Source organism: Polyodon spathula, chromosome 8, assembly GCF_017654505.1.
Source record: "Polyodon spathula isolate WHYD16114869_AA chromosome 8, ASM1765450v1, whole genome shotgun sequence".
NCBI lineage: Eukaryota > Metazoa > Chordata > Actinopteri > Acipenseriformes > Polyodontidae > Polyodon > Polyodon spathula.
In genome coordinates this window covers 27,667,859-27,694,614 of record NC_054541.1, presented here as the reverse complement: position 1 = coordinate 27,694,614, position 26,756 = coordinate 27,667,859, and the positions used below count along the sequence as shown (strand labels likewise).

General features: G+C 35.3%; 1 protein-coding gene across 3 annotated transcripts; it reads right to left on the bottom strand.

Annotated features, from left to right (window-relative positions):
- Positions 1-2,450: 2,450 nt before the first annotated feature.
- On the bottom strand, positions 2,451-24,899 carry LOC121319713 (GTPase KRas). Of its 3 annotated transcripts, XM_041257419.1 has the most exons (6): positions 24,233-24,490; positions 14,735-14,851; positions 13,942-14,120; positions 9,756-9,915; positions 6,263-6,386; positions 4,918-4,987 (listed from the first exon to the last, which is right to left on the bottom strand). In XM_041257419.1, exons 2-5 carry the CDS (start codon positions 14,843-14,845, stop codon positions 6,267-6,269), a joined length of 570 nt encoding a protein of 189 aa, XP_041113353.1. In that variant the 5' UTR covers positions 14,846-14,851; positions 24,233-24,490; the 3' UTR covers positions 4,918-4,987; positions 6,263-6,266. The 3 variants fall into 3 exon arrangements, with proteins under 3 accessions (XP_041113351.1, XP_041113350.1, XP_041113353.1); XM_041257417.1 differs by lacking the exons at positions 6,263-6,386; positions 24,233-24,490 and adding an exon at positions 24,521-24,899 and having other exon boundaries at positions 2,451-4,987; XM_041257416.1 differs by lacking the exon at positions 6,263-6,386 and having other exon boundaries at positions 2,451-4,987; positions 24,233-24,482.
- Between the last annotated feature and the right edge of the window lie 1,857 nt (positions 24,900-26,756).

Below are 26,756 nucleotides of genomic sequence, written 5' to 3'. Positions count from 1 at the left end.
TTACTGGTCTGAATCATTATTGTTTAATTTTAGTGGAAATGTTAAATAGTAACCTATTTATTAAGGAAGCACGATTTGATTTTAAAAATCATTGTTTTCCAGAAGGGAGACCTGGTGTGAACGGCAAATACATAGCCAAAGTCATCAAAACAATTTTCTGTCCATTACTTGTTTTTCAATCAGGCTAACAGTGCACACTGACTTTGCTCTTATGTAAGTATTTATGAATTGACCCCCAACATTTCTCTCAATAATCTGTGCTTACATGACTATTACATAAAAAGCTGTTGTCTAGAAATGTAAATCATGACACGTGCTGACATGTACTGTACACGTTATGGGCTCCTTAATGATTATGTTGCAAATACGCATCCTCCACAGGTGGTTAGTATTGATTGTGTTAGTGCTGTTTGTACATACCCAAAACATAGAAACAGCTGTGATATGTAGCAGTTAGTTTTCAACCGACATTTTTTCAGTGATATATAGAAACTGCATCTCCCTGTTCTAATTAGAAGGCAGCAAATTTAACTGAACTTAATAGTATAGGAAGAGAATACCCCAAGGGTTTATCAGAAAGTGTGATCAAGGGATATGAATAAACATTGACAACACATACTGTAGGTAAGGGCATTTATTGGGCCAGTGAGTCAGACCTTGTAGGAACAACTGAATGATGTTCCAGCTCTCATTATTTGTATTTTGTATGTATTTCTATGCTTGATTAATATTTTATTTTATACTGTGTCCAGGAATCATTTTAACATTTGATACCTAGCAGGAACCTGGTTGGCTGGTGCTTCCATTTTTAAGACTAAATAATTTAGGAGGACTAGGATTATAAAATTGGGGAATTAACAACATAACAAATTCAGAAATGAATTATTGACACGTTGTGTATTTACTAAAAAATTGAAAAGCACTACATATGTGAAAGTGAAGAAATTCCATGAATAGGCAATTTCCCTATTTTATAATCCCTAGTCCCTTTCTTAGTTTCATAAGGCACCACTTCAAAAGCGATGACACCATGGTGTCAAACACACTTCACTGCAGAGTCAACAACATCTTAGGCAGTAATCAGAGGAATGGTTGCACACCTTCCAGAACAGTTTAAACCAGGGTTTCCCAACCCTGCTCCTCTGGACCCTCTGCTTTTTATTCCAACTGAGTTCTCAATTACTTACTTGAACCCTTAATTAACTATTCATTTGCTTAATTAGACCTATTTAACAGTTCTTGGAGATTTCAAGTTAACCACACAATTTTATAAGTAACTTAAAATTTGCAACTTTTTAGGAGCTGAGAACAATTTAAAAAGTTCTAATTAAGCTAATGAATAGTTAAATTAAGTGTTTAATTAAGTAATTAAAAGCTCAGTTGGAATGAAAACCAGAAGACACAGTGGGTTCCCAGGACCAGGATTGGGAAACCCTGGTTTAAATATATTGTGGTCAACTGCCACATACCAATAGTTTAGTCCACTTCAGGCAGACTAACTTCAGGACCTTGTGAATTGAACAAAATGACAGTAGTACCAACTGCAGCGCACTACTCAGAAGATCTAGTTAATTTGTTTTGTTGATCTGATCAAGCGGACCAAGTTACATTGATCATGGAAACTAATCCAAAGTCTGGTATATACAGCGTATAAACCACAATTTTAGACAATTTGAAAACACATTTTCTGCACAGTGTAGTATAATTAAAACACATTATTTCCCTTTTTTTATAGATTCTTTACATTATCTCCCCCCCCCCCCCCCCCCCCCATTATTCACTTTTTAACATCGACCTAATTTTATCTGTTATATAAAAGGTACCTGTAAGTAGAATCCAATGATCTACACAATGTGTATGCTGTAAAACAGTGCCCATGTGCAGGGGTATCTACACACCCCTACATTGTGCTCTACATATATGCAATTATTTATACAGCCTGCTTGATAGAGGCTGTGTGGTGTGTGTACTTTATATGTGTAGTACATCTGTGTGGTATTATAATATGCCAAAAAAAAAAAAACATCCAAACTGCATAATATTAATTAATATGCATAATTTGCATGGGGAATCAAAAAAATATAGTAAGAAATCAAAAGATACATTTTAGAGAATTCACCATTGGTTGCATTCTTAATATCTAGACTCAACACAGTTTATTGTTATAGATTAACTATATTATAAAAGGTACAAAGCTGAAACAATTTTAATATTTTTTAAATAAACATCCCTCACACTATCAAGATAAACACAAGGATGACAAATAAGTTATAGATTTTAAAAAAATCAATATAATATAGCAGTGTAATATGTGAAAGCATTGTAAAGCACAACGTATGGAAAGTAGAACAGTAAACTTAGTAGAAAACACAAAATTACTAGTGGAGAAGCATTTGCAAGTGTAATGCAACTATGCAAAAATGACCATGGTAATTTTCAGAAGGGCTGCATTTGAAGTTTGAAACACTTCCATTTATTAAAAATCTACATTATTCTGGGATGATGTTACACAGGCGGGAGAAACAAAGTTTCCATGTGCATAGCTCATATTAAACAAAAAAAAAGGGGGGACAAATCATAGGAAGCAGACTATCACCTTAATCCACAATGTGAATTAAAAAAAAAAATAATAATAATAATAATAATAATAATAATAATAATAACCACAAGGGCCTGGTTTAGTATGCTGCAATCGACACTATATAATTTAACTTTTGATCTCAAAGATCTAAACCATTTTTGGTAAAATGCAATCAGGATTAGCAGTGGTAATGAGTAAGTTGGTCAAACTAATTTAATACCCAAAGTGGGTTACTCAAGTGGATTAAATTTGGTACACGGTCACACTGAATAAACACTATTCTGTTCAACCACGGTGGCCTTAACAGTGGTATGGCATGCATCACTTTTTTGTCACATCTTCATATGACCAAACCACAATTAAAAGGTACAATAATCTCCATTGCTGTTTTATTTTATTATACACTAATAGGAGGGTAAATTCATGACAAAAATAGTGACTAATTTGAGATCACCACACAACACTTACTCCTATAAAAACCATTACAAAGTACTTATTAAACATTGGTAATTCATTTCATTTGATCTGTTATGACCAACATACCAGGTCAACACAAAGAAAATGACTGAAACCAGATTAAACATCATTCATATAAACAAACCAAAAAAGAAGCACAATGTACAAAATATGCACCTTTCAGTATTACAACTATACAAAGGTTGTTAAAACACTCCAGGTAAACACGCTACATTTAAGAAACAAATCTAGGAAGAAGTCGGCACTCTAAGAAGAGAAAGTTTCAGAACTCATGTATAGCCATTACAAAAAAATACAAGATATTGTGAATTCTGACCGTTCATATTTCATTTATACAGATGCAGCGCCAGACCCTTAATTTGTATGGTGTAGCCTTATAAAAGCCTGGTTTCTGGACAGTTTTGCATCCATGTAATAGGTTTGTGACTCTGAATGTGCACAAGGCTTTTTGGCTTTGTACAGTAAGTGTTTCTCACAGCTTCCAATTCCACCCCACTTAAGTAACTACATTTGAAATCTGTGTATTTCAATCTATTTTTCACCTGTGCCCTTTAAACACCAAATGGTGCAATACAGTACCCAAAGGGGTAGGTAACCTTAATCCAAAGAAACAAAGTAAAATGAAAGGCATTGTTTGGACCACCTACAGAACAGCCCAATCTATCAATTGATAGTAGCTATAATGATAAAATGGGTGCATCTTATAAATGTGGCAATCAGTTAAGGAACATTAAAGATTATTCACAGGGCTTAGAACAAAAAAAAATAAAAATAAAAAATAATCAAAAACAAAATTTAAAAAAATCACCAAAACTTGAAAACTATAGGAGATAATGCCATGCACAAGGATGTAAGGAACAGTCTTTTCCACAATATCAGTGTAACCATGAAAAATGGCATACTTGACCGTCACGCTATCTTTATTTGGGGCTATAAGCACTACACAATTATCTTCACAAATTTTATACACTTTAGCACTCCGATAATAGGATACCTCCATCTAACTATAAAGTGTTTTGGGTTTGCCCACAACACATCTATTTCAGATTCAGTTTAGTATATAGTACCCTAACAGTATTGTGCAGCCTTTTAGTAAACATTGTCAGTAAAATGGCCTACAATTATCTTCTCTCATTTTACTTGCATTACCTCCAGTCCCACCCAAAAACATGTTAGAATATCCACCAATAGTACTGCACATTTGATGAACTATGTGTAGTTTATCGGTATTTGAGCTTAAAGTTGAAATATCAGGATTTTTTTTTTTTTTTTTTTTTTTTTTTTTTAAAAGCAGTTTGTTTTAAGTTTCAGTTTAGTCTAAAGGTATACCAAAATCTATAACAACTGTATGTCCTGTAAAGTAAGACTTGATCAAAACAGACCCTTATTGTGGCAACTTCAACAAGCAGCACAGTATACAAAAATACAGAAAGCTCATTTTTAAAAAATAAAATAAACTAAAAAGTGATTACTGCTATTGATACACCAATAAAATATACATTTAAGGAAAATGAAAAGGCTTAACAAAAGTACATGCACCAAAAGCCCAACAGAGACTGATCAGCTAGCTGAAGGGCCAACACCAAAGGAACACTAGCACTTAGTAAGTAAAGCCTATTTTGTTTTCTTTAAAAAAAAATAAAAAAAGGAAAAAACAAGCAAACCACCAGCAGCTAAGGATTCAAAGCAAAATTAAATAGATGTGCTAACAAAACCAAGTCTAATAATTTAGTGTAATGTACAAAACAAGTATTACTTTCATTTCAGAACATGTAAAGGTTTATTTTTCTTGTTTAAAAGGGAAACATCTATTCACATGATTATACACTTTGTCTTTGACTTCTTTTTCTTCTTTTTGCCATCTTTGCTCATCTTCTCTTTGTGCTTTCGAATTTCTCGGACTAATGTGTAAAAGGCATCATCCACACCCTAGAGATAATGAAGAAAGGGGAAAAAATTATATATATATATATATATATATATATATATATATATATATATATATATATATATATTTTAGATATCATACACACACAAAAAATTAGGTGTTTACTTCAAGTGCAAGTGTGATAGATCTCCACACTTATGTGATTATTCAGATGTTGAGATTATAAATCTAGTGGAGATTTTTTTTATTGTAAATAGTTTAGGTTATTGTGTTTATGTAGACAGGTACATTACCAATGACATTTATTTCATTTGAAACATTTGTACAAAAATAAATATAAAATAGTTACAATGTCCTGCTTCACAGCTTTAGCAACAGACCTTCAGCTGTACAGCTATGGGCAACAGTTTTACATCACCCTATATAATTAACTAATTTTGCTTCAAGTCAAATGAAACCTGCTGAATAATGTTGCATTAACAGATCAAATGACATACTGCTTTGTAGTTTACCATACAAACGAAAAACTGACTAATTAAATGTGAATTTCGAAACATGAAATACTGTACTACCATTGCTACTTTCGCAATATAAATTTTGTAGTTTCCTCTCACATGTTAAATAAAACAAAATGTTCATGTTTTCTATTTATTTATTAAAATGTTTCAATCTTAAAATTCTAAGTCATGAAAACTTTTAGCCACAATGTTAAATATCACAAAGGGCAGCCAAAACAACTTTAGCACAGACATTTTCACAGGAATGTAAATAAATAAATAAATAGATAAATAAATAAATAAAGCAGTGCTGCAGGAAGGAAATCTCATGGTTTAAAGACTGGGATGTTCTGCAGCTATTCTCTAGCACACACAGCGATTCCCAACCCAGGTCAGTTCTGAAGCAGCCTAGTACATCAACTAACACACAAGCTATTTAACTAGACTGTGCGTGAAGGAATGACTGTGTATCCTGGTGTGAATAAAAACAAGGAATAGCTTGAAAGCTCTGCTTCTGAAGAACAGTCCTCCAGCTCAGGCCATTCTAGACTTGATATTTGTTCTCACCATACCCCAATTTAACTGAACCAATTAAACCACTATCTGGGTCTTAATTTCTTCAGATGATTAGCAATAAATTCAGGAGTGGTTGAAAGAAAAACTAGCAGCCACAGTAGCTCTCCAGGACCAGGGTTGCAGACCCAACCCCAATAAGAAAGCAAACTGGTCTGTCTAAATCCCACAAACAATAATGGTCATGCTGGGGGGGGTCTGGTTTAGCTTCTCAACCCCTATCAAATCCCATCTTGAGAAACTTACCCCTTCACATTACAACACATTTTTTAAGCTTCACACAGCGAGGGGTCTTTTCTTCTTTGCTGAGCTTTTTCAACCGGTACTGTTGGATCTCCCGTACCAGAGTATAAAAGGCATCCTCCACTCTCTGCAGTGCAAAACACAACTCCCAAAATATTTCACAAATCAAGGGGGCACTACAGATTGACAATGCATTGAGGTCCCTACTCCCAGCATGAACACAGCTGTCTCCCAGCCTTGTTAGAAATCTGTGTTTAAGAGGTGTTTTTTTTTTTTTTTTAATGCAGAAAATGGAAATACAATTTGAAAGACTACTTGCAATGTATTTTGATCCATTAGGGGAGGCTGTTTAGTAGCCGTCTTCATTATTAATTTAAAGTACAATTTTAGCCATCATTTTTGTGGTTACTATAAAATGATTAAATACAACCTCTTTCACCATCAGAACAAATTATGATTATTAATCCAGGTATTTTCAATCCTGGGACTGTAACTATTTTTCAGTGCTGCAAATAATTAACAGATTTGTGGGTGTGCTTTTTATTTGAACCCAACTACAATATAAATCAGAGTGTCAGTGTCCCAAGCACCATAAATCAGGAGTTGTGATTTTAGCAATGCAGAGAGAGAAAGAGAGAGACAGAAACTGCCGCCACCACAGACCATGCCCAATAATACTGAAACAGGGCTGGAAATAACTAGCAACACAGAGCAGAAACGTGAGCTGTATGAATCTGGCTACTCAGCTTCCCTAATCGAATAGCACTAATGTGCTGTGCATGGCATGCCAGTCTAAACTCGAGTTTAAAGCAGACCGTATTATAGTATACTGAAAAACATCAGTGCAAAGACTAAACTGTATAGCTGGCACGTCCTATTAGGTTTTAACAGCCTAAATTAACTTGTTAAAAAAACAAAAATCAGATGGTCAAATGAAATTCCAGTTTTCTTAATTAGAATTGTGATGATCTTTGTACCATATTGATTGAGAAATGCAATATATACTGCTACTGACAGTTACAGCACCCCTATATATATATATATATATATATTTATATATATATATATATATATATATATATATATATATATATAGACACACACACACACACACACGTGTGTGCATGCAATAAGGCCCGGCAGGCCGGCAGTATTTTTAAAATTGTGGACATTGCAATTGAAAAGATATACCAGGGGGCGGATTTGATACAGCACAGAGTTTTTTTTTTCCCTGTCACCAATAGTGCAGACACACTGTTTGAGCAGAACAGATGGGAAGAATAAAAACAAATACAACGACGTCTCGGATTTCAGTAATTTTTCAAGCTATGTGACTGAGGGGTAGATAATGTGCAGAAGTGTCTTTTTCTGTAGCGTTTACAAACTGCTAAAAGTACATTATTTTAAGTGACAAAGTCGGGGTGACTGTATAAAAGACAGCGATTATTATTATTTTTTTTTTTGTATTTTTGTTTGCCATCTTCCGATTCATTTAATTGTTCTTCATCCATATCGGCATGTCTACTTTGGGATTGATTTGCAGGTAATTGTTCACTCAGTTTCATAGTTACAGCTGAACATCTGTAACTGTAAAAACAAGATGGCTACCATCCGATACTTTAAATTGTTAGGCAGCACAGTGATTTAGAATATGTGACAAGACTCCAACTGTCCGTATCCATCCAATATACAGACAGCTGAAACCATGCTCAACCAAAATCACATTAATTAATTCACGTTCCATTGCCAGCCCTGGATTTATTTATTTATTCATAAGCAAAACTGCTAATCAAGAATCACTCTCCTCATTAGCTTTATGTTGCACTAAATCAAATTTGAAAAGATAAGGAATGACCCTGCTACAGAGTTCACTAATGTACAGCACTCTTACTTCCAGCCCTTGATTAAAAACAAGACATCATTTTGCACAGAACCAGAGGGGGAGGAATGAATGGATTTTTAATCATCAAGTTTAAAACACACAAAATAACCCAAGGCATTCATTTCAAATCACAGACTATCTATATGTGTATTAAACCTGGAGAGGCTCTACCCGACAGAAAGGAAATATAGGGTCCATTTATAAATGAATTACAAAAATACATACGTGATACATTACTGTCAGCTTACTACAGCAGCTTTTAAAGAATGTTGTGACATGTGTTTATCATACTATTTCTATTATGTAATAATTATCACTAAGGTTATGGGTTTAGATGTATACATGTATGTTAGTTATATATTATATGTAATTTAAAAATATAATATAAATATTTATAAAAATAAAAAGAATATCCACTTTTGCCATTCCCAAGTTTCTTTTCAATAGATCTCATGTCCAAGGGATTAAAAAGATTCTCTCTCCACCCCCCCACCAACCCACTACAGTGTTACAAAATTTCTATCAGATCGTTTCCAGAGAATTTTAGACTTTGGTTTTGACGAGTCTGCTGGAACTGGCACACCAATGGCATCTTTAGCTAACATCTAGACCTGAAACACTTTCTCTGTGAAAGAGTTAGGGTGAAGATGGAGACTACACATTTACACAAATAATCATTATAAAAGAACATAACCTTAAGAGTGTAATACTGATATGGGTATTACGAAACCTTTTTTCAGATGAAATGAATGTCATTGCAGCCTGACGTTACCAGTAAACACCCTGTTCACTGTCAAACACATGGCGAGATCAATTCCAGGTTATAAATCATTCAAATCGCACCATTACTTTAGGTTATAACACATATTTATTCAAACAGACACCTACACTGTAAACCCCAATGTCATTCTACATGAACATTAACTTAATTCTAATTTTATTCATAATACTTATCCACTGTAAGTTAGTTTTACATTCAGATTTACTTTAGCTGTTCAAACGTAAATGGTAGAAAGTAGAATCGGGACTAGATTCCCATCAGCCCTTGAGGGACTTGTACAATTCATTTTTGGAATTGTTTGTTGTTTATTGTATTTTGTGTATGTGCGGTTGCACAAGTGTGTTGCGTTTGCTTATCTCGTGTGCCCCCACATGCTCTCTTACATGCGTTCTCCTTGTGTTGGGTGTGGCCACCCTCGTTCAGTGGTCAGCCTGAGGATGTGACTTCCTTCCCTTCTCCCTCTGTCTACATCTCTGCATTTGCCTGGTTCCAGCACTGGTAAATGCTGCCATAAGCACAAGTGCTGCACTGGCAGCTAATACAATAGCTTGCTGCTTGCACATTCTGTTATCTCAGCTAACTATTGTTTAAATGAAATAAAAATGTTCAAGCTAACTTGACTATTAAAAAGTAAATCTAACTTAAATGGATTGACTTACATGAGTATACATGTTATGAGTTTATTCAGCCTCAGAGAAAGTTGTCGTAACAAAAAAACTAAACCAGTAGCTAAACTTCATTATATTAAGACAATGAGTTTACTCAAAATCAGGGTTTACAGTGTAGTAACATTTATTATCATTGCGAGGACAGTGAATTGTGCATTCCCCTACCTGTCTTGTCTTTGCTGATGTCTCTATGAAAGGAATTCCATAACTTCTAGCTAAGTCCTGAGCTTGCTTTGTATCCACCGTTCGGGATGGAAGATCACATTTGTTTCCTACCAAGACCATAGGGACATCTTCAGAGTCTTTCACTCGTTTTATCTGCTCCCTGTGGAGGAGAAAAAAAACAAACAAAAAAAACCCACTGGATTAAGTATGAGGCTCTAATCAATTCTAAAGCTGACACCGGGATGTGCAGATTATTGTTACATCATTATATGGTCTCCTGAAAATGTAAAGTCAGAAAAGTAACGCACTTGTTCCATATCTGTATCTTTCTTTATCTGCCTTTCCTGTGTATTTGGTCATTGTGGTGTATGCCTGTACGTGCACATTTTAAGATGTGACAACATGTCAACCTCAGCGGGTATGCTAGAAAATTCCATGCTAATAATTGAGTAAACAATAGAGTATATGACCAAAATAAGTGTGAAATACATACCCTTTTATACAGATTTTTTTTTTTCTTTTTGTACCTGTGTGCACAGACAAGACAGCATTTGCCATTTGAGTCCATTATTAGAATGGATTGTGACTATTAGTCAATGACATTATAAGAAAATGGCTAAACAGAAAACACACACCACCTTAAAGGAATGAAACAGCTTTCAAATCTGCCTACTGTTCAGGCCATGACATTGAGAAAAAAAAAAAAATCATTTAGTTTAAAGAAAAACTAACCTTTTTTGTTCCTCAGACCAAAGGCCCTAGAATTGCATTGTTGATGAGTGTGTCAAGTTTCAGGCCTGCACTGGTTAAGGATTTTAATACTGTCCTTAAATGCTATTATGATACAAATGACACTACAAACTGAAATTGGCCATTAAGTTCAGCTCCATTGGCTTGCACAGGGTATACATAGCTACTTGCGTACATGCTTGATGATATTCAAATATTGTTTTTCTTCTCACCCTTACAATTGACATCAAAACAAAAAGGCCTTCCTTTCCGGAATGTTCTGCCTACAGTTGCTCAAAATAAGTAGCAGTCATGGCTTTTAAACTACAATGTGGAAAACACACGCAGGCACTGGTATGCAGTGCAAGCTTTTATACGTGTCCAAAATAAAAAATGAACTAATAACAACAACAACAACTAGAACTGCCAGGCAGTTTTACGGCTCCCAAGCCCCAGTACCCATCTAAGCATGTTCAACAGTTCCACAGAAGATGATTTTGAATGTTTTGTTTTTTTTCAAAAATGCATTAAGCGGCCATATTGCTTAACACACAAATACCATTTTTGAAAATGTTAATTTTAATCGACACAGGCACGATGGTTTTCAAGTTTGGAGTTAATCAAGTGAACCAATTTTAAACTGAAGCAGTTAACTATAAGAAGAAAATGTAGGCGTGGCAGCCATATTGTTTGACGAAACATAACCATTCTGACATATTTGTAGTCCGCTGTCACCGGAACAATGCCTACCAAGTCTGGAGTCTGTTGGTCAGACGGTTTTCAAATAAAAGCAGTCTGCTGTTAAGGGCGCGTTACGGTGAAATCTGTGGCAGCCATTTTACTAATGAATTGTATCACAGCAACTTCTGCTTTACAAGCAGGTTTGGATGGTGACAATATATGCCAAATGTCAGATCAATCACTTCAACGGTTACATAGAAGTGAAGTTTCAAGAAGAAATGCATCATACGGCCATTTCGGTTTAACACAAGTTTCTTAAAAGTCATTTGTTTTGCTAGAGTATCAAAAATAATGCTTATGAAGTTTCGAGTCAAGTAAATCGTTTGTCAACTGAGGCAGTTTTAAATTTCAGACGTAAACGTACACCTGGTGGCCATCTTGTTTTATAAAACATAACCATTTTGACATATTTATATTCCATTGTTACTGGGACAATAACTACCAAGTTTGGAGCTTGTTGGTTAAACGGTGTTCAAATAGCAGCAGTTTGTTGTTAGGGGCACATTTCGATAAGATTTGTGGCAGCCATTTTGACATTAAAATTTATCACAGCAACTTCTGCTTCGCAAACTTGATGCGGGTTTGGATGCTGATGATATATGCCAAGTTTCAGATCAATCGCTTCACCGGTTCCCAAGAAGATTTCAAAAGGTTTTGTCGAAAAATGCGTCATGGCGCCAGCTGCAAGAACTCAGCAGCAGCAAAATGTTTTCAGCATCTTAGAGTCAGAACCTGATCAGTCACACAGCTTTGAAGCAGCAGCAGCTTAAAGTTTTGGAAGAAAAAAAAATATATATAATAAAAAAAAAACTAACAACAATAGGCTTCCCAGCCTTGGAAGCCTAATAATAATAATAATAATAATAATAATAATAATAATAATAATAAATAATGTGACTGGTACTGGGACAGCATGATCAATCTCAACCCCTCCAGTATAAGCCACAGCTGGACTTTATTGGAACATTGTACAGCACGAGGGAATAACCCTGGACTGATCTGACCAGTGTTTTCTTGGGATTATCTTAAAAAAAAAAAAAAAGGCAGCTGATGCAATACGGACGATTCCTCAGCACTGTTTAAAATATCAGCACTACAGATCTTGCGTTCTATGTAGACTGAAAACAAAGATCTCTTTGGGCTACTGATTTTCTGCGAACGCGGAATTAGGCATTGGGAAAAGGAATTAGTCATTTTGAGAATGGAACTTTGCATTCTTGTTGTTTTCTGTTTTTTTTTTTATTTTTTTATTGTAGTTCGTTTTTTGCTCTAAACCCAGCCAAGTTGTTAATTCATCATGTGAATTCACTCATGCTTCTCTGCTAAAACTCAACATGCGGGCTGCATCAACAAAGAGTGAAAAAATGCAATGTTTCAGTACAAGACAGAGCTAAAAAATTTTCTGACTGTCTATATCGGGATGGTGGGATCCTATTCTGTAAGTTTTACCGAGTCAATAACCATTGAAAGATCGTGCTGCCAACTACAAACTGGCAAAGCACTGCATTCTTCTATGCTGAGAAACGTAAATCCAAGGTACTGCGCTCAAGACGGGGCTTTCCCGAAGCAAGCTAAATTAATTGCATGTTTCATCATTGTTTTAATAAAGCTATAACTAGTAATGTTAAACCATGACCATTTCTTAAACTATATTATCAGATGATGGAGAAACAAACTCAAAAGCTATTTTTCTAGTTTCCTTAAAGGAAATTGATCACTTTACTATGTAAAGGGTGTAGTCACTACACTACACGTTTGTTTCATAAAGACATTCTGTCTGGAGACACGCCTCATTGAACTTAGCAAACAAGAAGGCAGAATTAGCAGAGAAACATTGGGAGGATTAATTATGCATTTACATTAAAAAGGATGCTATTTAAATCGCAATCGGGTGATACACAGCACTGATATGTGTAGAGCAACGAGTCAGTAAACAGTACGCCTTTTTTTCTCCCCTCAAAGTGTTTCATATTTTATCCTAGTTAATGCCAGTAAAATGATGAACTTAATTTGTGGCATACTGTAAACTGGCTTACTCTCACATGACATTGGTGGACTTTTACTAAACTTTCATATTTGTCATTGTTATTGTAATGCCAGCAATAAGATAAACAGGTTTTTCAAAACACCTTCAGACTGAACTACAGTGTTAGTGGAAGACTGTAAATATGATTCACAACAGTCTGGACATTTGTTTTCTGAACGGTTGTAATATAATTCAAGTTTTCTTGTTTATGTAGTGCCAGCAATGAGCCAAGTGATGTTGATAAACATTATGAACATGTTTGTGTCTTCAGGTGCTTTACCTACTTTTACAGCAACAAGAATCTGGTTGAAAATCTTAGATTTAACAAAAAAAAAAAAAAAAAAGAAATTGTGGTAATATTTATTAAAACTTACTTATTTTAACTATGAACATTTGTATTTAAATGCCGTGTTTCATTATTAATAAGTTGATACAAAGTGTGAAAACTGAATTGGTAATTTTTTGAAAAACTGAATTTGCTATTCCCCAGAATCGGAAAGTACGGCTACTGATTTTCCAGTGAACAGTATTTAGTGTAAAATTGAACATGAACGTGCGACACTGCAGCTTTCAAGTCAATACCACGACTTTTGACTGCTGAAGATTTCAGGTTTGGTCACCGTGTGGCAGCATTAACCCAGTGGCAGGAATGTTCATGAATCTGCCATACTGTACATTCTTTATACTTACCTATAGTGGTGTATATCTTCAAATGATTTAGTATTATTAATGGCAAAGACACAGAGAAAGCCCTCCCCTGTTCTCATATACTGGTCTCTCATTGCACTGTACTCCTCTTGACCTGCGGTGTCGAGAATGTCCAACAGACACGTCTCCCCATCGATTACTACTTGTTTTCTGTACGAGTCCTATGAGGGAGATGAAAGCATTGCAATGATCCAACGCAGGCTTTAGCTAAACAAAGCCCTATTTCAGTCAGTATATATTAAAAAAAAAAAAAAAAAAAAAAAAAAAGTGTGCCAGTCAGCATTTACTGATTTTAAATAATTAGTACCCCTATAAAAGGTAATTCATACCACTGTTATTATCCGAAGGGACTTAAAGAATAAAAACAAAACTTTTATTTCGGCCGTGTTGCTCAGCTTTGCCCAAAAACTGAAAGAAGTGGTGGCTTAATTGACAGATTTAAATCTGAGTATTTTGATAAATTCAACCATGTTACTCTTTGTATTATTGGGAAAACCTTACAGTGGTTGCGGAACCCCCCCCCCAAAAAAAAAAAAAAAAAAAGCACAGTAAAAAGGCCAGAACATTAAAAGTGAAAAGAATAACAAAAAAAATATAATTATTGTAAACATGGCAATATAATACAGAGTATGTAAACTGATTTGTCATGTTACGAACATTGTTTTAAAACAGTCTTTGGTCAACATGTTTCACTAAGCCATTGATGTTTAAAAAACAAAGGGTTGACTGGTCATTTATCCTGCCAGTATAGCTTTGATATAGTGAAGACATGTACCTCTATTGTAGGGTCATATTCATCCACAAAATGATTCTGAATAAGCTGTATTGTCAGGGCACTCTTCCCAACGCCTCCAGCTCCAACCACCACAAGCTTATATTCTGTCATTTTCACCTGCAAGATACAGAAAACAAGACAAAAACTTTATATAAAAAAAGAAAAGAAAAAAAAAAAGAAATGCAGGACAGGGAACAGCAACTTCAATCCAATCAGCTTCGCTTGGACTCCACAGTTTTACAACACTGATAAGCAATAAACCTAGGTAATTATTACACATCTTTAATGCTTTCCAGATCAGAGACCACAAAGGTGTCACGATCACGCATAATTCCACTCCCCCCACCCCGTCTGAATGGATGTCCTTACCAAAACAGTAAAGTATGGGGTTAAAACAACAAATCAGTGCTGGACTTGTACCTCAAACTAAAAAAGCATATTTTACTGTACACTGTTTAAGGTCAATGCATTTCAAAGGTACAGCATTTTGAAGTCTGGTTAAAGTACTGCATCTCATCTACTACGGCTCAGGGTGTGTGAATGCAGTATTTCAAAGCTACACGTGAATGACACTTACATCACGACAGTAAAAGGTTTGCTTTTTTTTGACATACAAAGACAGGGTGTTTATAATTAAGTCACTTTACTGCTAAGGAAGAACCCAGAGGACATTCAAATAGGACTGGTGGGTGCACCAGACATTGGGTAACAAAAGAAAATATCGCAGAATGCAGCATTTACAAATGTCAGTGCATTGGCAGTCAATGCTTCAACTTGGCTATGAATTGACTCTTCCACAGAGACAGCACAGTACCAACTGACTTCATAGAAACCCTGTATATTTATATAGGATGTTCACACAGAGATTGAGGGATGGGAAATAAGGACTTCTATTGCATAGCAGTCTGATCATGTTTATAGCAGGTTTCACTGGACGTTTACTGGTCTAACAGTATTGCATTAGAAAGCAGCATCAGGACATGGTGGGGGTTAAACTCAAGCTAGAAAATATCCACATCCAAAAGAAACAAAAGCCTGATTCGCACAGGACAAAGTGACCACAGAAACCGGTGGCTTCGGAACGTTTGCAGACAATCGGTGAAATTTTGTCCCGTGCGAACCATCCATTTATTTTCCAGATCCTCTGATTTTGTTACAGGACATCGGGGTCATCTGTAAAATTTCAAACTCATGCGTCCTGTGCCTTTACTCCTGTACAAATCAATCATGCCAGTGTTATGTTAGAATGTCACAATATCGCATTTCATTCTGAATTTACCGACTACTAATCCACATCTGGGAGGTTACTAGACATCCTCTGCTTTTGACCACCACCAACCAACCTAGTTTTTTTTTTTGGTTATATCATGCTTCAATTCTCTGCTCTACAACAAACATCCTGTGGTTTACCGTTAGAGAACTAGCAGTGAGTTTACAGCTGTGGTTCAAATACCCATTTTTACAGGCAGCAAGATATTCATCATGTAAAAATGCAAGAATTCTTGATTCTACATTTTGTGTAGCTAGAAATAAGTTAATGTTCCATCTGGATTGTGTTGTATGTTTCAAAACAGCTGTTCTAAACTGTGGCAGACAGCTTAGTGTCTGGAGCAGTACTGTGAGGTCATGTACAGGTGGCTGTTTAAACTAAAGCATAGGATGACATGGGCCAATTCTTTTCCTGCAACCCTTGAAATGCAGTAAACCAGATTTTACTGGCAAGATTATTTTATCAATACAGTCCCATTTTAAAACTATAAATCCCCAAGTGCTTCTTAAGCATCTATCGCCACATAAATCTACAAACTCACATGCCGAAAAGCATACAGCATACTGTACCGCCTTTTTTTATCCAACTGCCCTTCATAATTTGCCTCTTTTTTAACCAACTTTGCTTTTCAGTTCTAGCAGCATAACCCATATGATGTTTGTTTGAACAACTTTCAATCATGAAATAATGTCAAAGAAATTGAAAGTTTCAAAGCCGTGGGCCCAAAGCCTGTGTTTCTAAACAGTGACATTTATGTGGACTAACTGTTTAAGGACATTCAACAAAATTTTAAGTTTTATTACATTATGTAAGTCATCAACAGCAGACTTTGTGACGATTTAACTTCTGTGTATTAAACTGGACCCTCGTTACAAAAGTTGGGCTTGCCAAAAAGTAGACTGATGTCAAAGACCTAACAGTTAGACTGAAGCGCACCATTTGTGGTGAAAACATTTTTAGGTTTGTTTTGGTTTTTTTTTTTTAATTAAATCTGGCACTAGGACTGCCATTGTTGGTACCCTAGAGTCGGGCCGTTGTTAATAAGTCTGCACGCCTGTGCAGCATGTCAACACCCACCGCTCTGTGTCTGATTCGCTATTATTCAGCGACGACCCATATATGCAATGTCGCTATGTTAAAGGCTGTCAATGAGCAAATCAGTCAGACTCAATCTGATGCTGGTCAGGTTTCATATGTGTGCATATTTAATAAGAGAGAATGCAGGAGGTGAGAAGGTCAGAAATACATCTGTTAATCACTTGCTTTGACTGACACAGCAGTAAACCAGAAACATGGGTTTGGCAGCATGAGCTCATTAAAGTTTATATGACAGGCATGTAATTGCAATGAACACAATTCTGGAATGGAATAGGTACAACAACGATCCAATTAAAAATCTGATACATCACATGATAAAGATAGAGTGAGTTTCTACCTGAACAGACACTAGAAGCTCCAACTTTGTGCATACCTTTGTTATTTCTTTATTTTTATGTATTTCCCTCCATTTGCATTCTGTATATATGTGTAATTGGTTAATTTCATCTAAAATAAGTAGTTGAGGCTTGTAAAGTATTGAATATTTAGATATTGGATTACAAAAATGTACTCAAAGCCTCAGAACCCAAAATAACTGCAAGTTGACCAACACAATTTCTAGTGTGCATTACTGTAAAATATCTTCAAATACATTTGGTAGCATCTTCTAAACTAGTTTGTTCAAGAAGCAAGTCATTTGTCTGAAAGCTGCCTGAACCCAATAAGCTAAAAATGTAGTATTGTAGGCTGCTGTATATTGCACCTTTTTATACAAAAGGCAACTCATTCACAATGGCTCCAAGTTTCTTGGTTAAACAGAGTTTTAGATTTGTCTTTTACACTACAGTGGACTAACTGGTTCCACGAAATTGACAGTTGAAATATAAAAAAGTATTTCCTGATTATTATCAAATCACTTAAAAAGAAGCACAAAAGGAAATGTCTCATCACATAATTAAGGAAAAGCAGCTCTGCATGCTAACTTTCAAAAAGCCACATCTACCTCACAGTGCTACCTTTATGAACAGGAACACAGGAGTGGCTCTTTTTTCCTACACCCTTGAAAAGTGGGAGGCCTCTCCAATTATTCATCAGTCTGCTGTCTAGAATGAGCCAATCCTCCACTAAGGGACAAAATACACATCCATAATGCTGGGGGTTCATTTCGTTGATCACCGTTAAAAGTTTACCTAACTAATTCTCATCATGCAGGATACAGAATGTACAGTAATCATGACAAAGGTCTGGAAGTGGAGGATGGGTATTACTGTCCTTCTCGCGTTCCGCCCCTAAGTTCACATGAATTCTTCACATTGTTGGCATACTTTCAATACAATATATATAATGGGGGCCTAAAATCCCAGGTTTAATAGACTTTTAAAATTGTATTTTGTTTGCAAATGACCTTGTTCCACTGGTCTTGACAAATCAAGTCAACTCTGTGAATCCCAGCTTAGTTCAACATTTTTGTGTTAACATGGGAAAGTTGTTTTAATTTCACCTCTGGAATACGATAACAAGGTTCCGTTTACTTAAACGCTTCCCTATGCGATTTCCAAATTGAAACAGCACACAGTATGAATGGTATTCCTTTTTATATACCAAGCCTATTTCTCAAAATATCTACCTCTGAGCATAACTGGCATTTCCTAAATATTCCAACAGGAAGCCTATACAGCCCAAGTCTGGGAGCGTGATTTAAATATGGAAAACCCAATGCAGTATCTCCACAAAAGTACCTAAAATTGTATTTCTAAACAGCATATCGAAATAGGCCAACTGTAAGACTTAAGAATATGCTTTCTGTTTTAAACCAACAAATCACATGATACATATAAAGCTCCAATACCAAGAGAAGCCTGAAAAAAGCTAATTCCTATAGTGTAAAAACATGACCTTACACCTTTTGACTGCTGTGTTGAGCATTTGTTTCCATTAAGATGTAATCACTGGAGGAAAAAGAATGCTGCTATGCTTTTGTATGTACAGCCAACTCTCTTTATACCGCCAGGTAAGGGTCATGGCAAAAACAGGCAATAGGCGAGGGTGGTGTATAGTGAGGGTCAACAAAAAAACAAAAAAAAAAAATGTTTTATTTATACAATCACAGTATCTCCAAGCCATTTTAAAAAAAAAAAAAAAACTTTTTTTTTTTTTTTTTTTAAAAAAGCTACAGTAGTAGTTCTTAACACAACAGTAGGTCTACTAGTGAGGTTTTATCATCTTTTCCCGTGTATGATACACGGTTACTTTTGAGGAACAGTTATTTAAAACACATACTTGTATTCAAGATATCTTCTTGATGCCCATTACACACACATATAATGCTATTCTGCGTCAACATATTACTAATTGTTGACCATGGACGTAGAAAAAAAGTGCAATGACACAAATACAAATGCCATATTGTACTTGTGAGTACTCTGGAACAACTGTATTTACCACCTTCTCTATAGTTGCTCCAGGTTATCTAGCAACAACAATGACTATATATACAATGTCAGTGTCACAGGTTAATTGGTTACTAAAGAATGAGCCCCCAAGGTGGACATTAAGCCTCAAACAGACAAGCATGTTAATGTTTCATGAAGCCATGTTTTGTCCACTGTAAGTCTGGAAAACCAATGAGAATTGTAAAAGGAGTCCTTCTAGTTAGATACGGTGCACTTTATCCTTAAAAATGGCACAGTTTAAGTTGAGATCTAATATCTTGGGGAATATTTCCTAGAACATTTCCCTGTGCAATATTTTTTAAATTTTGAGACTCTGCCACTCCACCCCACCCCCCCCGGCCCCCACCCCCCCCCCCTGTCAGCCAAAATATTTAAACCCATCAGTATTTTAATTTACTTTTTTATTTTTTTTGATGTGACCCTAAATGTCTTTGTGGAAAAATGTTTGACAAATACAAACAAAAACCAATTTGTAAGTTTAGAGATCAACTGCTTACTATACAGTATGCCGAATGGTAGGTACATTTTTTCAGCACAATTTTAATGCCACAAACACATGCATATTCATGATGTATTTTCTTGTGCTCAGCCAACAATCTGTCAAATAGAAACATCTAAACTACACCTCCAACCAACTGGTTTGGTGTAGGTACACCTGAAACTGTTCAACTGTGGAAAGCCCATTTGTGTAATTCTCAAAAGTAAGCTATCAGTTGTCAAAATAAAATAAAAAAATCTACCAACTTTCCCCTCACAAACCAGACTGAGCAGTTTTACTGTCCAGCAATACCCATCTCACCCAACCCCACTTAGGCATGCATCTTGCACAGACTACTAATTTGAAAGAGGACTCTACATTAATGTAGCCTTAAAAATTGCCTTAAGCAAAAGGGATTTCATTTGAAACCCCACAAAACAAACATCCATTTAACTCTTTTAAAAACTAGAAAGAAAGAAAATAAATCAATGCTGTACAATATCATTACTTTATATTTACTTAACTGACTTGGTAGTATATCAAACAATATCGCCCATAACTAGCCCAACACATGCCAAGTGATTCAATATTTTCAGACCATGAACATATAAAAACAGGGCAAATAAAAGGTATGTAACAGTAAATAAAGGGTTATTCAGGGTATTTTGATGTTTACACTTTTCTCATACCAGTTTTAAATTTTTACCTGTGAAATATTCTTGCCAAATTCCACAGCAGAGTAAAAAGGCAGTACAGCCATTATCTGTCTGTATAGTAACGACTCAAAGACCTTTCTCAAGGTCAGAAATAAAGGTCGACTTTTTAATTTTTTTTTTTTTTTTTTTTTTTTTTTTTTTACATTTTACTCAAACTGCACAGAGACATCAATGCACTTCTAAAAACACAGGAACATCTAAATTCCAGAGTTCCTATGTGAGCTGCTCCCAAAAGGTCTGCATATCAATAGAAGCATTCTGTTATTACAGGTCCTCCTCGTAAATCAGTCTTTCCTATATACTGTTTTAGTAAAATGAACCTTTTGTTGTTGGTTTTATTGTATCAGTAAAATGCAGTAGATCATGTGAGCTGCCAATATCAATCACCTTTAAGCTACCTTGATGACATATGGTTCGTGACGATAAATGAAGTGTAAGAGAGTAACTTGATAGTACTTACTGTATTACAGTAAACAATGCATATCCCACTGCACCACACCAGGAAATAAATAGTTCACTTGGCTCAGATGGAAAAAAAAAAAAAGTTTGAAGGGAAAATTTCAGTAAACCCCTGAAGAGGATTTCTTTATTGTACAGTACAATACTCAGTCATAGGTATTATGAATCAATATTATTCCAACATACTTATCAAAGATTACTGTTACATATGTTTTGCATTTAATTACACGCAACCCCCCCCCAATACATATTTGTAAATAGCTAGAACACCTCTGGAACCAGTATTTTATTTATTTTGTATTTATGTTTTAACAGTTGTACACACACTCTGCACAAGCAAATGTGGCTCAGCTACACACAGGACATGAACATTTTAGTTTTTCATTTAGTCAGTGATATTCTAGGAATTTACAAGCACAAAAGGATATAATACAGCACAGACTAGATGTACATCATTTGAAAAAAGAAAAAACAACTTGTCCTCCTAAAAATTAAACACATCTAGAAATAAGCTGACTGCTAGAAGGATAAACTATAAAAGGCACACAGGAAATCAAAACTAGTTTAACCAATGTAACTGACACATGTAGGCACACAGACACCTCCTTATATACCCGGACTCTGACACATAGAATGTCCTAGCCATGTCACATCAGTAGTGGATAAGCTGCTTTCTAAACACAGTAGAAGAACTGCGAGACACACATGTATTGGATATGCATCTCCAGTGGAGAGTTATTATTTGGTTACACTATAGTGTTTAAATAATGTCTAACCTAATTTCATTCGGCTATTCGAACACACAAATAAAATGGTATAAACACTAGTTAATTATCTAACTACAAAAATAATGGTACTGTAACAATTACACATACAGTATACATTAGGATAGTAAATACAATGCCAACTGGTTACAAATTGTCCCTTTATACTGTGGAACTGGTTAAAGCATAAAACAGCTAAATTTTCCCTGATTACACAGCTATAAAATAGGTTAATACTGCATTTAGATACGTAATTTAAAAAAATCGACATGTAAAATTTTAATCAGTTTAATATTGTGGTGCTTCAATAGGGCAAACTTCTGTAAAAATTACTTTTTTGTTTTGCATTCCAAATATTCATTCCATTCTCCCCACTCCTCAAATCTGAAACAAAAGGTATTCTATTTGAAATGCCATACATAATAAACGATAGGAGTGGGTCTTCATTCCCATCACTACCAACGCAATACCGTAAAGTCAGTAGACTGGGCCTCACTGTTTGCATGAAGTCTAGAGAATCTTAGCACCTGACTGCTAAAACACAGCAGATCGCTGCACATACCTGAAAGACCATGACTAACAATTCAAACTATACAGGTTAGCCAAAGCATTCTTAATGAAAAAAAAAAAAAAATTGTTAGACTGAAGGTTGCCTCTGATTTACATGAAGAACAGCTTAGTGCGATCAAGGTTCTAAAATCATGTTTGTGTGCACAGGGGTTGGAGAAGTTGTAAGGATCTGGTCCCTGACAAACCTGCAATATATAAAAGTTGCATACCTACATTACTCTATCATTATAGAGTACAGACTTTCAATCTGTAGCGTCCTGTCTGCAAATGTTCCCAGCCTACACCCAATTGGCGTTATGGAAGTGTTCTATTTTACAGAATCATCTTTTCCTACTTATTTTTTTTCTATTATTATTATTATTACTACTACATTTACATTTAATCTTAACAATTAAAACATGACATTGAATTAACAAAAAATATATATTTTCAGCTAGTGTTGATCACTGAAAATAGAATTTTGCCCACCAAAACCACTGTGTTACTGGTTATCCAAACAATTTTAAAACTGACATAAATTCAGTCTTAGAAAACATATAAATAGTTAGACACTTCTAAATAAAATCTTTTCCAAGAAAAAAAATTACTAGCAAATCTACAGCTGTCCAAAACTTTTGCATCACCTAGGATTTTAGGATTGCGGTGCCGCCGCGCCGCCCCCCCCCCCCCCCCCCCCAAAAAAATATACTATAAACATAATTGATAGTTTATGTAACATCATGTAATCAAATAAACTACAAAATGATATCGCAAGAGTGTACCGGAAGCAATAAATGTACAGTATTTCATGTTCGATTTCAAAGCGTCAGATGTCAGTTTTTCGTTAAATACTGTATATGGAAAACTACAAAGCCGTATGCAATTACATCAGTGTAATATTCTGCCGATTTCGTTGGACTTTATGAAGCAAATTTCGTTAATTCTAAATGGTGATGCAAAACGTAGTCTAGACTGTAGCCCGTAAAACCCAGTTTAGCCACCGGTATGCTCCTCCAATACAATCAAGGATATTTAACATAATTAATCTAGTGTCGACAATGTATCAAACATGACACAAAAAAGTCACAAAAATTGAAACATCATGGCAAGTGGCTGTAACAAACTTTTGATAAATTACCGATTCCTCCACTCAACCTTTTTATAAAGCTAGGCTAGTTTTTTTTTATTCTGGGGGGGGGGGATATATCCTCTCCTATTTTCAGAATGGTAGCCTGTAATGAAATTAAACATAGTTGTAATGCGCTTAGTTTATATAAATACATTTGCCCCAACAGTTTAACGACTGTCACTGCCTACTCTGCAAAATAATGGTCTATGCCAAACATACAAGTAAAGTAAGGGTCCACATGGATTGTAGGCCAATTTAGGATCCTTCTACTCTTATCCCATTACAGGTTCACGGTAAAATAATAAGAATACACACTCTGATAGGAAAACCAGCCACTTCATTCAAAGCGTCCAGCATTTTAAATGCCAGCTATATTTTTAAAGACCTGATAGCACAATCTCACATACACGCCGCACAGATCAGCACAGCAGAGCCACCGAGAAACAAACTCCATGGGCGTTGTGTAATTTTTTGCTTTTTTTTTTTTTTTAACTCGATCGTAGTACATAAAAACGTATATATTACAACACCTATTTCAATGCAATATAAATAGGCTAATAAAGTAAACATAATTCTTGCAATCGCAATGTCTGTGCATAAAAATTAAATTACTTTTTTTTTTTTTATTGTATTTTGTTTTACCTTTTGCTGAGGGGTTCCACGTCCAAACTGTCAAAACAAGCCGGTTTTAGCTGCTACAACAATTCTTTCAGTAAATATATCGACATCCTTAGAATACGACTGCCCTTCTAAATCACATTATAGACCGGGTTTGTTGTATATTATAATGCAGCAATTCGGTTATCAATGAAACTTTTTTTTTTTTTTTTTATCCTTGCTCGGCCTGATCACTGCACGCCTGATGTATAGCACTCAAAGTACAAAACTGGGCGGATACTGCATGTCGGAAAGCTAATTTGAAACACTTACCCAGAAAGCAACGTAGGGGAAATCTGGGGAAATCCAGTTTGTTTGCCTCCCCCTCTCCCCCTTCCTTGTAAGTGTATTTTCAGAAATATGTTTCAGAAATCCATATTAGCGTGATTTAGGACCTGGATGGGTTTACAAAATAAATAAACCAATGAGGCTATGCTTAAGCCTCATAGAGAACGAGTACTTCAATGGTTTGCTGTAGCACAAAGGAGTAGCGGGCGACACTAGCGACTACCTGCCTAATTGAGGAATGCGAACTAAAAATAGACCAACAAATTAGATAGATTTAGTTGTTGAACTATTCAAACGACAGGGCTGTGTCAGTAAGAAATAAAAAAAAAAAAACAAAAAAAACGAATAACTAATAGTGGGGGCTAACCCACTACCATACTGCCTTTGTTGCCGCTTGAATAGGTGTTTCAAATTAGTTATGTGCCCTACCCGGGGTACCAAGCTTTATTAAGAATTAATTCAAACCTTACAACGTTATGTTCATTTAACATATAATACAACACCTCTTCCTGTACAATACTCCAGTTTATCTAAACAGCTCAGGCGCTGCACGCATCCTTAAATAGGCTCTATAAATACTCGAAATATGTTTAACCCAACGTCACTGACGAGCAAGTGCCTGATTGGCGCGTCCCTGTCAGCTGCGATATTTTGCACAAGATATGATGACGTTCTAGAGTGAGAGAGCATCCTGATTGTAATCCAAGATTTCTGCCTGCAGCGTGTTTGTTAACCGCTGTGAACCTGCGTGAGTGTGTAGTAGTATAATAACAATGTTGCCAAAGCGCAGTCTGGAACTTTGTGTTTATTATACTGCTTTACTGCATCTGTCTAGCCAGTCACAGACAACAATCCCATCAAATAAATATTGACTAATAGGAATGCAACTTGTCAGGGCATGAAATCTGCCTCAGCAACTTGTGTGCACTTGTGATTTTATTTATTTATTTTTTATATAAAATATTACAATAAAACTGACAAACTGTTGAGTGAACGCAACCAAATAAAGTGTTACATTGTCCACCCATTCAAAGGAAGCATCAAATACGTTGTGGTTTTGTTATATTTGACCTTCACATTGTAATGTTCTTCCTGGGTTGAGAGGTTATGTCAGTGAAATGCATTTACTGGAACAGATGTCTGTTTTTAGTTTCATTTTTTTTTTTTTTTTTTTTTTTTTTGTGATGAAGACGTTTCCAATCATCTGCTGTATATTCCATGCTGGCTTTGTGTTAACCCCAGAACCTTCCACTGTGCTATACTGTGGTGTCATAAGTTTTAAGCAGCAGTTATGTTGGTAGTTGTGTCGATAATTTTGTCCTGATTTACTGACTGACATTAGTTCCCAATTTGCAAAGCAGGAAATTACAGCAAGGATTTTAAAATACATTTAAGCTATACATTACCTTTCACATCACCTTTCAGTTACAAAGGGAAACAATAGTAGATATTGTACAAAAAGGAAAGAAAATATTTGGTTTATAGTACATTTAAAAAAAAAATCAATTTAAAACACACTTATTTAGATTAAGATCTAATCATTTCTTATACGGTTTCATAACTGTTGAAATATGTCTTAAGTTACAAGATCATAGAGCAGCATCTTTTCAATATTCGTCCGCAGTTACTGCAGGCCCCCGATACTCTCTCAATATAGTAATGAAAAGATCAACAGGACACTTATATGGGAAGCAGTTAATAATGTACTGAAGCTATATAAAGTATATAGTTTAAAATTGTAGTGGCCAAAGGAAAAAAAAACGATCTGTTCAAAACATATTACTTAACTTGCTAGTATACACAGGGACAAAAGAAAATACAATTTCGTTTTACATTTGTTTTTGCTGTGCTTGGAGTTTAGTAGTTAATGTCAACAGTGAAACGATTGTGTATGTATCAATGGTTCCTGGGGGATTTTTTTTAACATAATGTTTTTCTTTCCTTGACAATACACCACTATGCCAATCATTTTCTTCTGCATTCCTAAAAGTTTAACATTTTCAAAAGTTAAAACGTATGCCAACCCTCCACAAGGCTGCTTTTCTAACTCAAAACCTCACAGAGTCAAATTTAAGTGTGTATGTTTTAACATATGCTTGAGAACCCAATTAAACAAAACTCAATTAAACAAGAGCTCATGGTTCTGTGATTTTGACATAAGTACTATCACAATAGATTAGCATTAGTATCAGAGAGGAGAGGAACACATGTTTCTAATTTA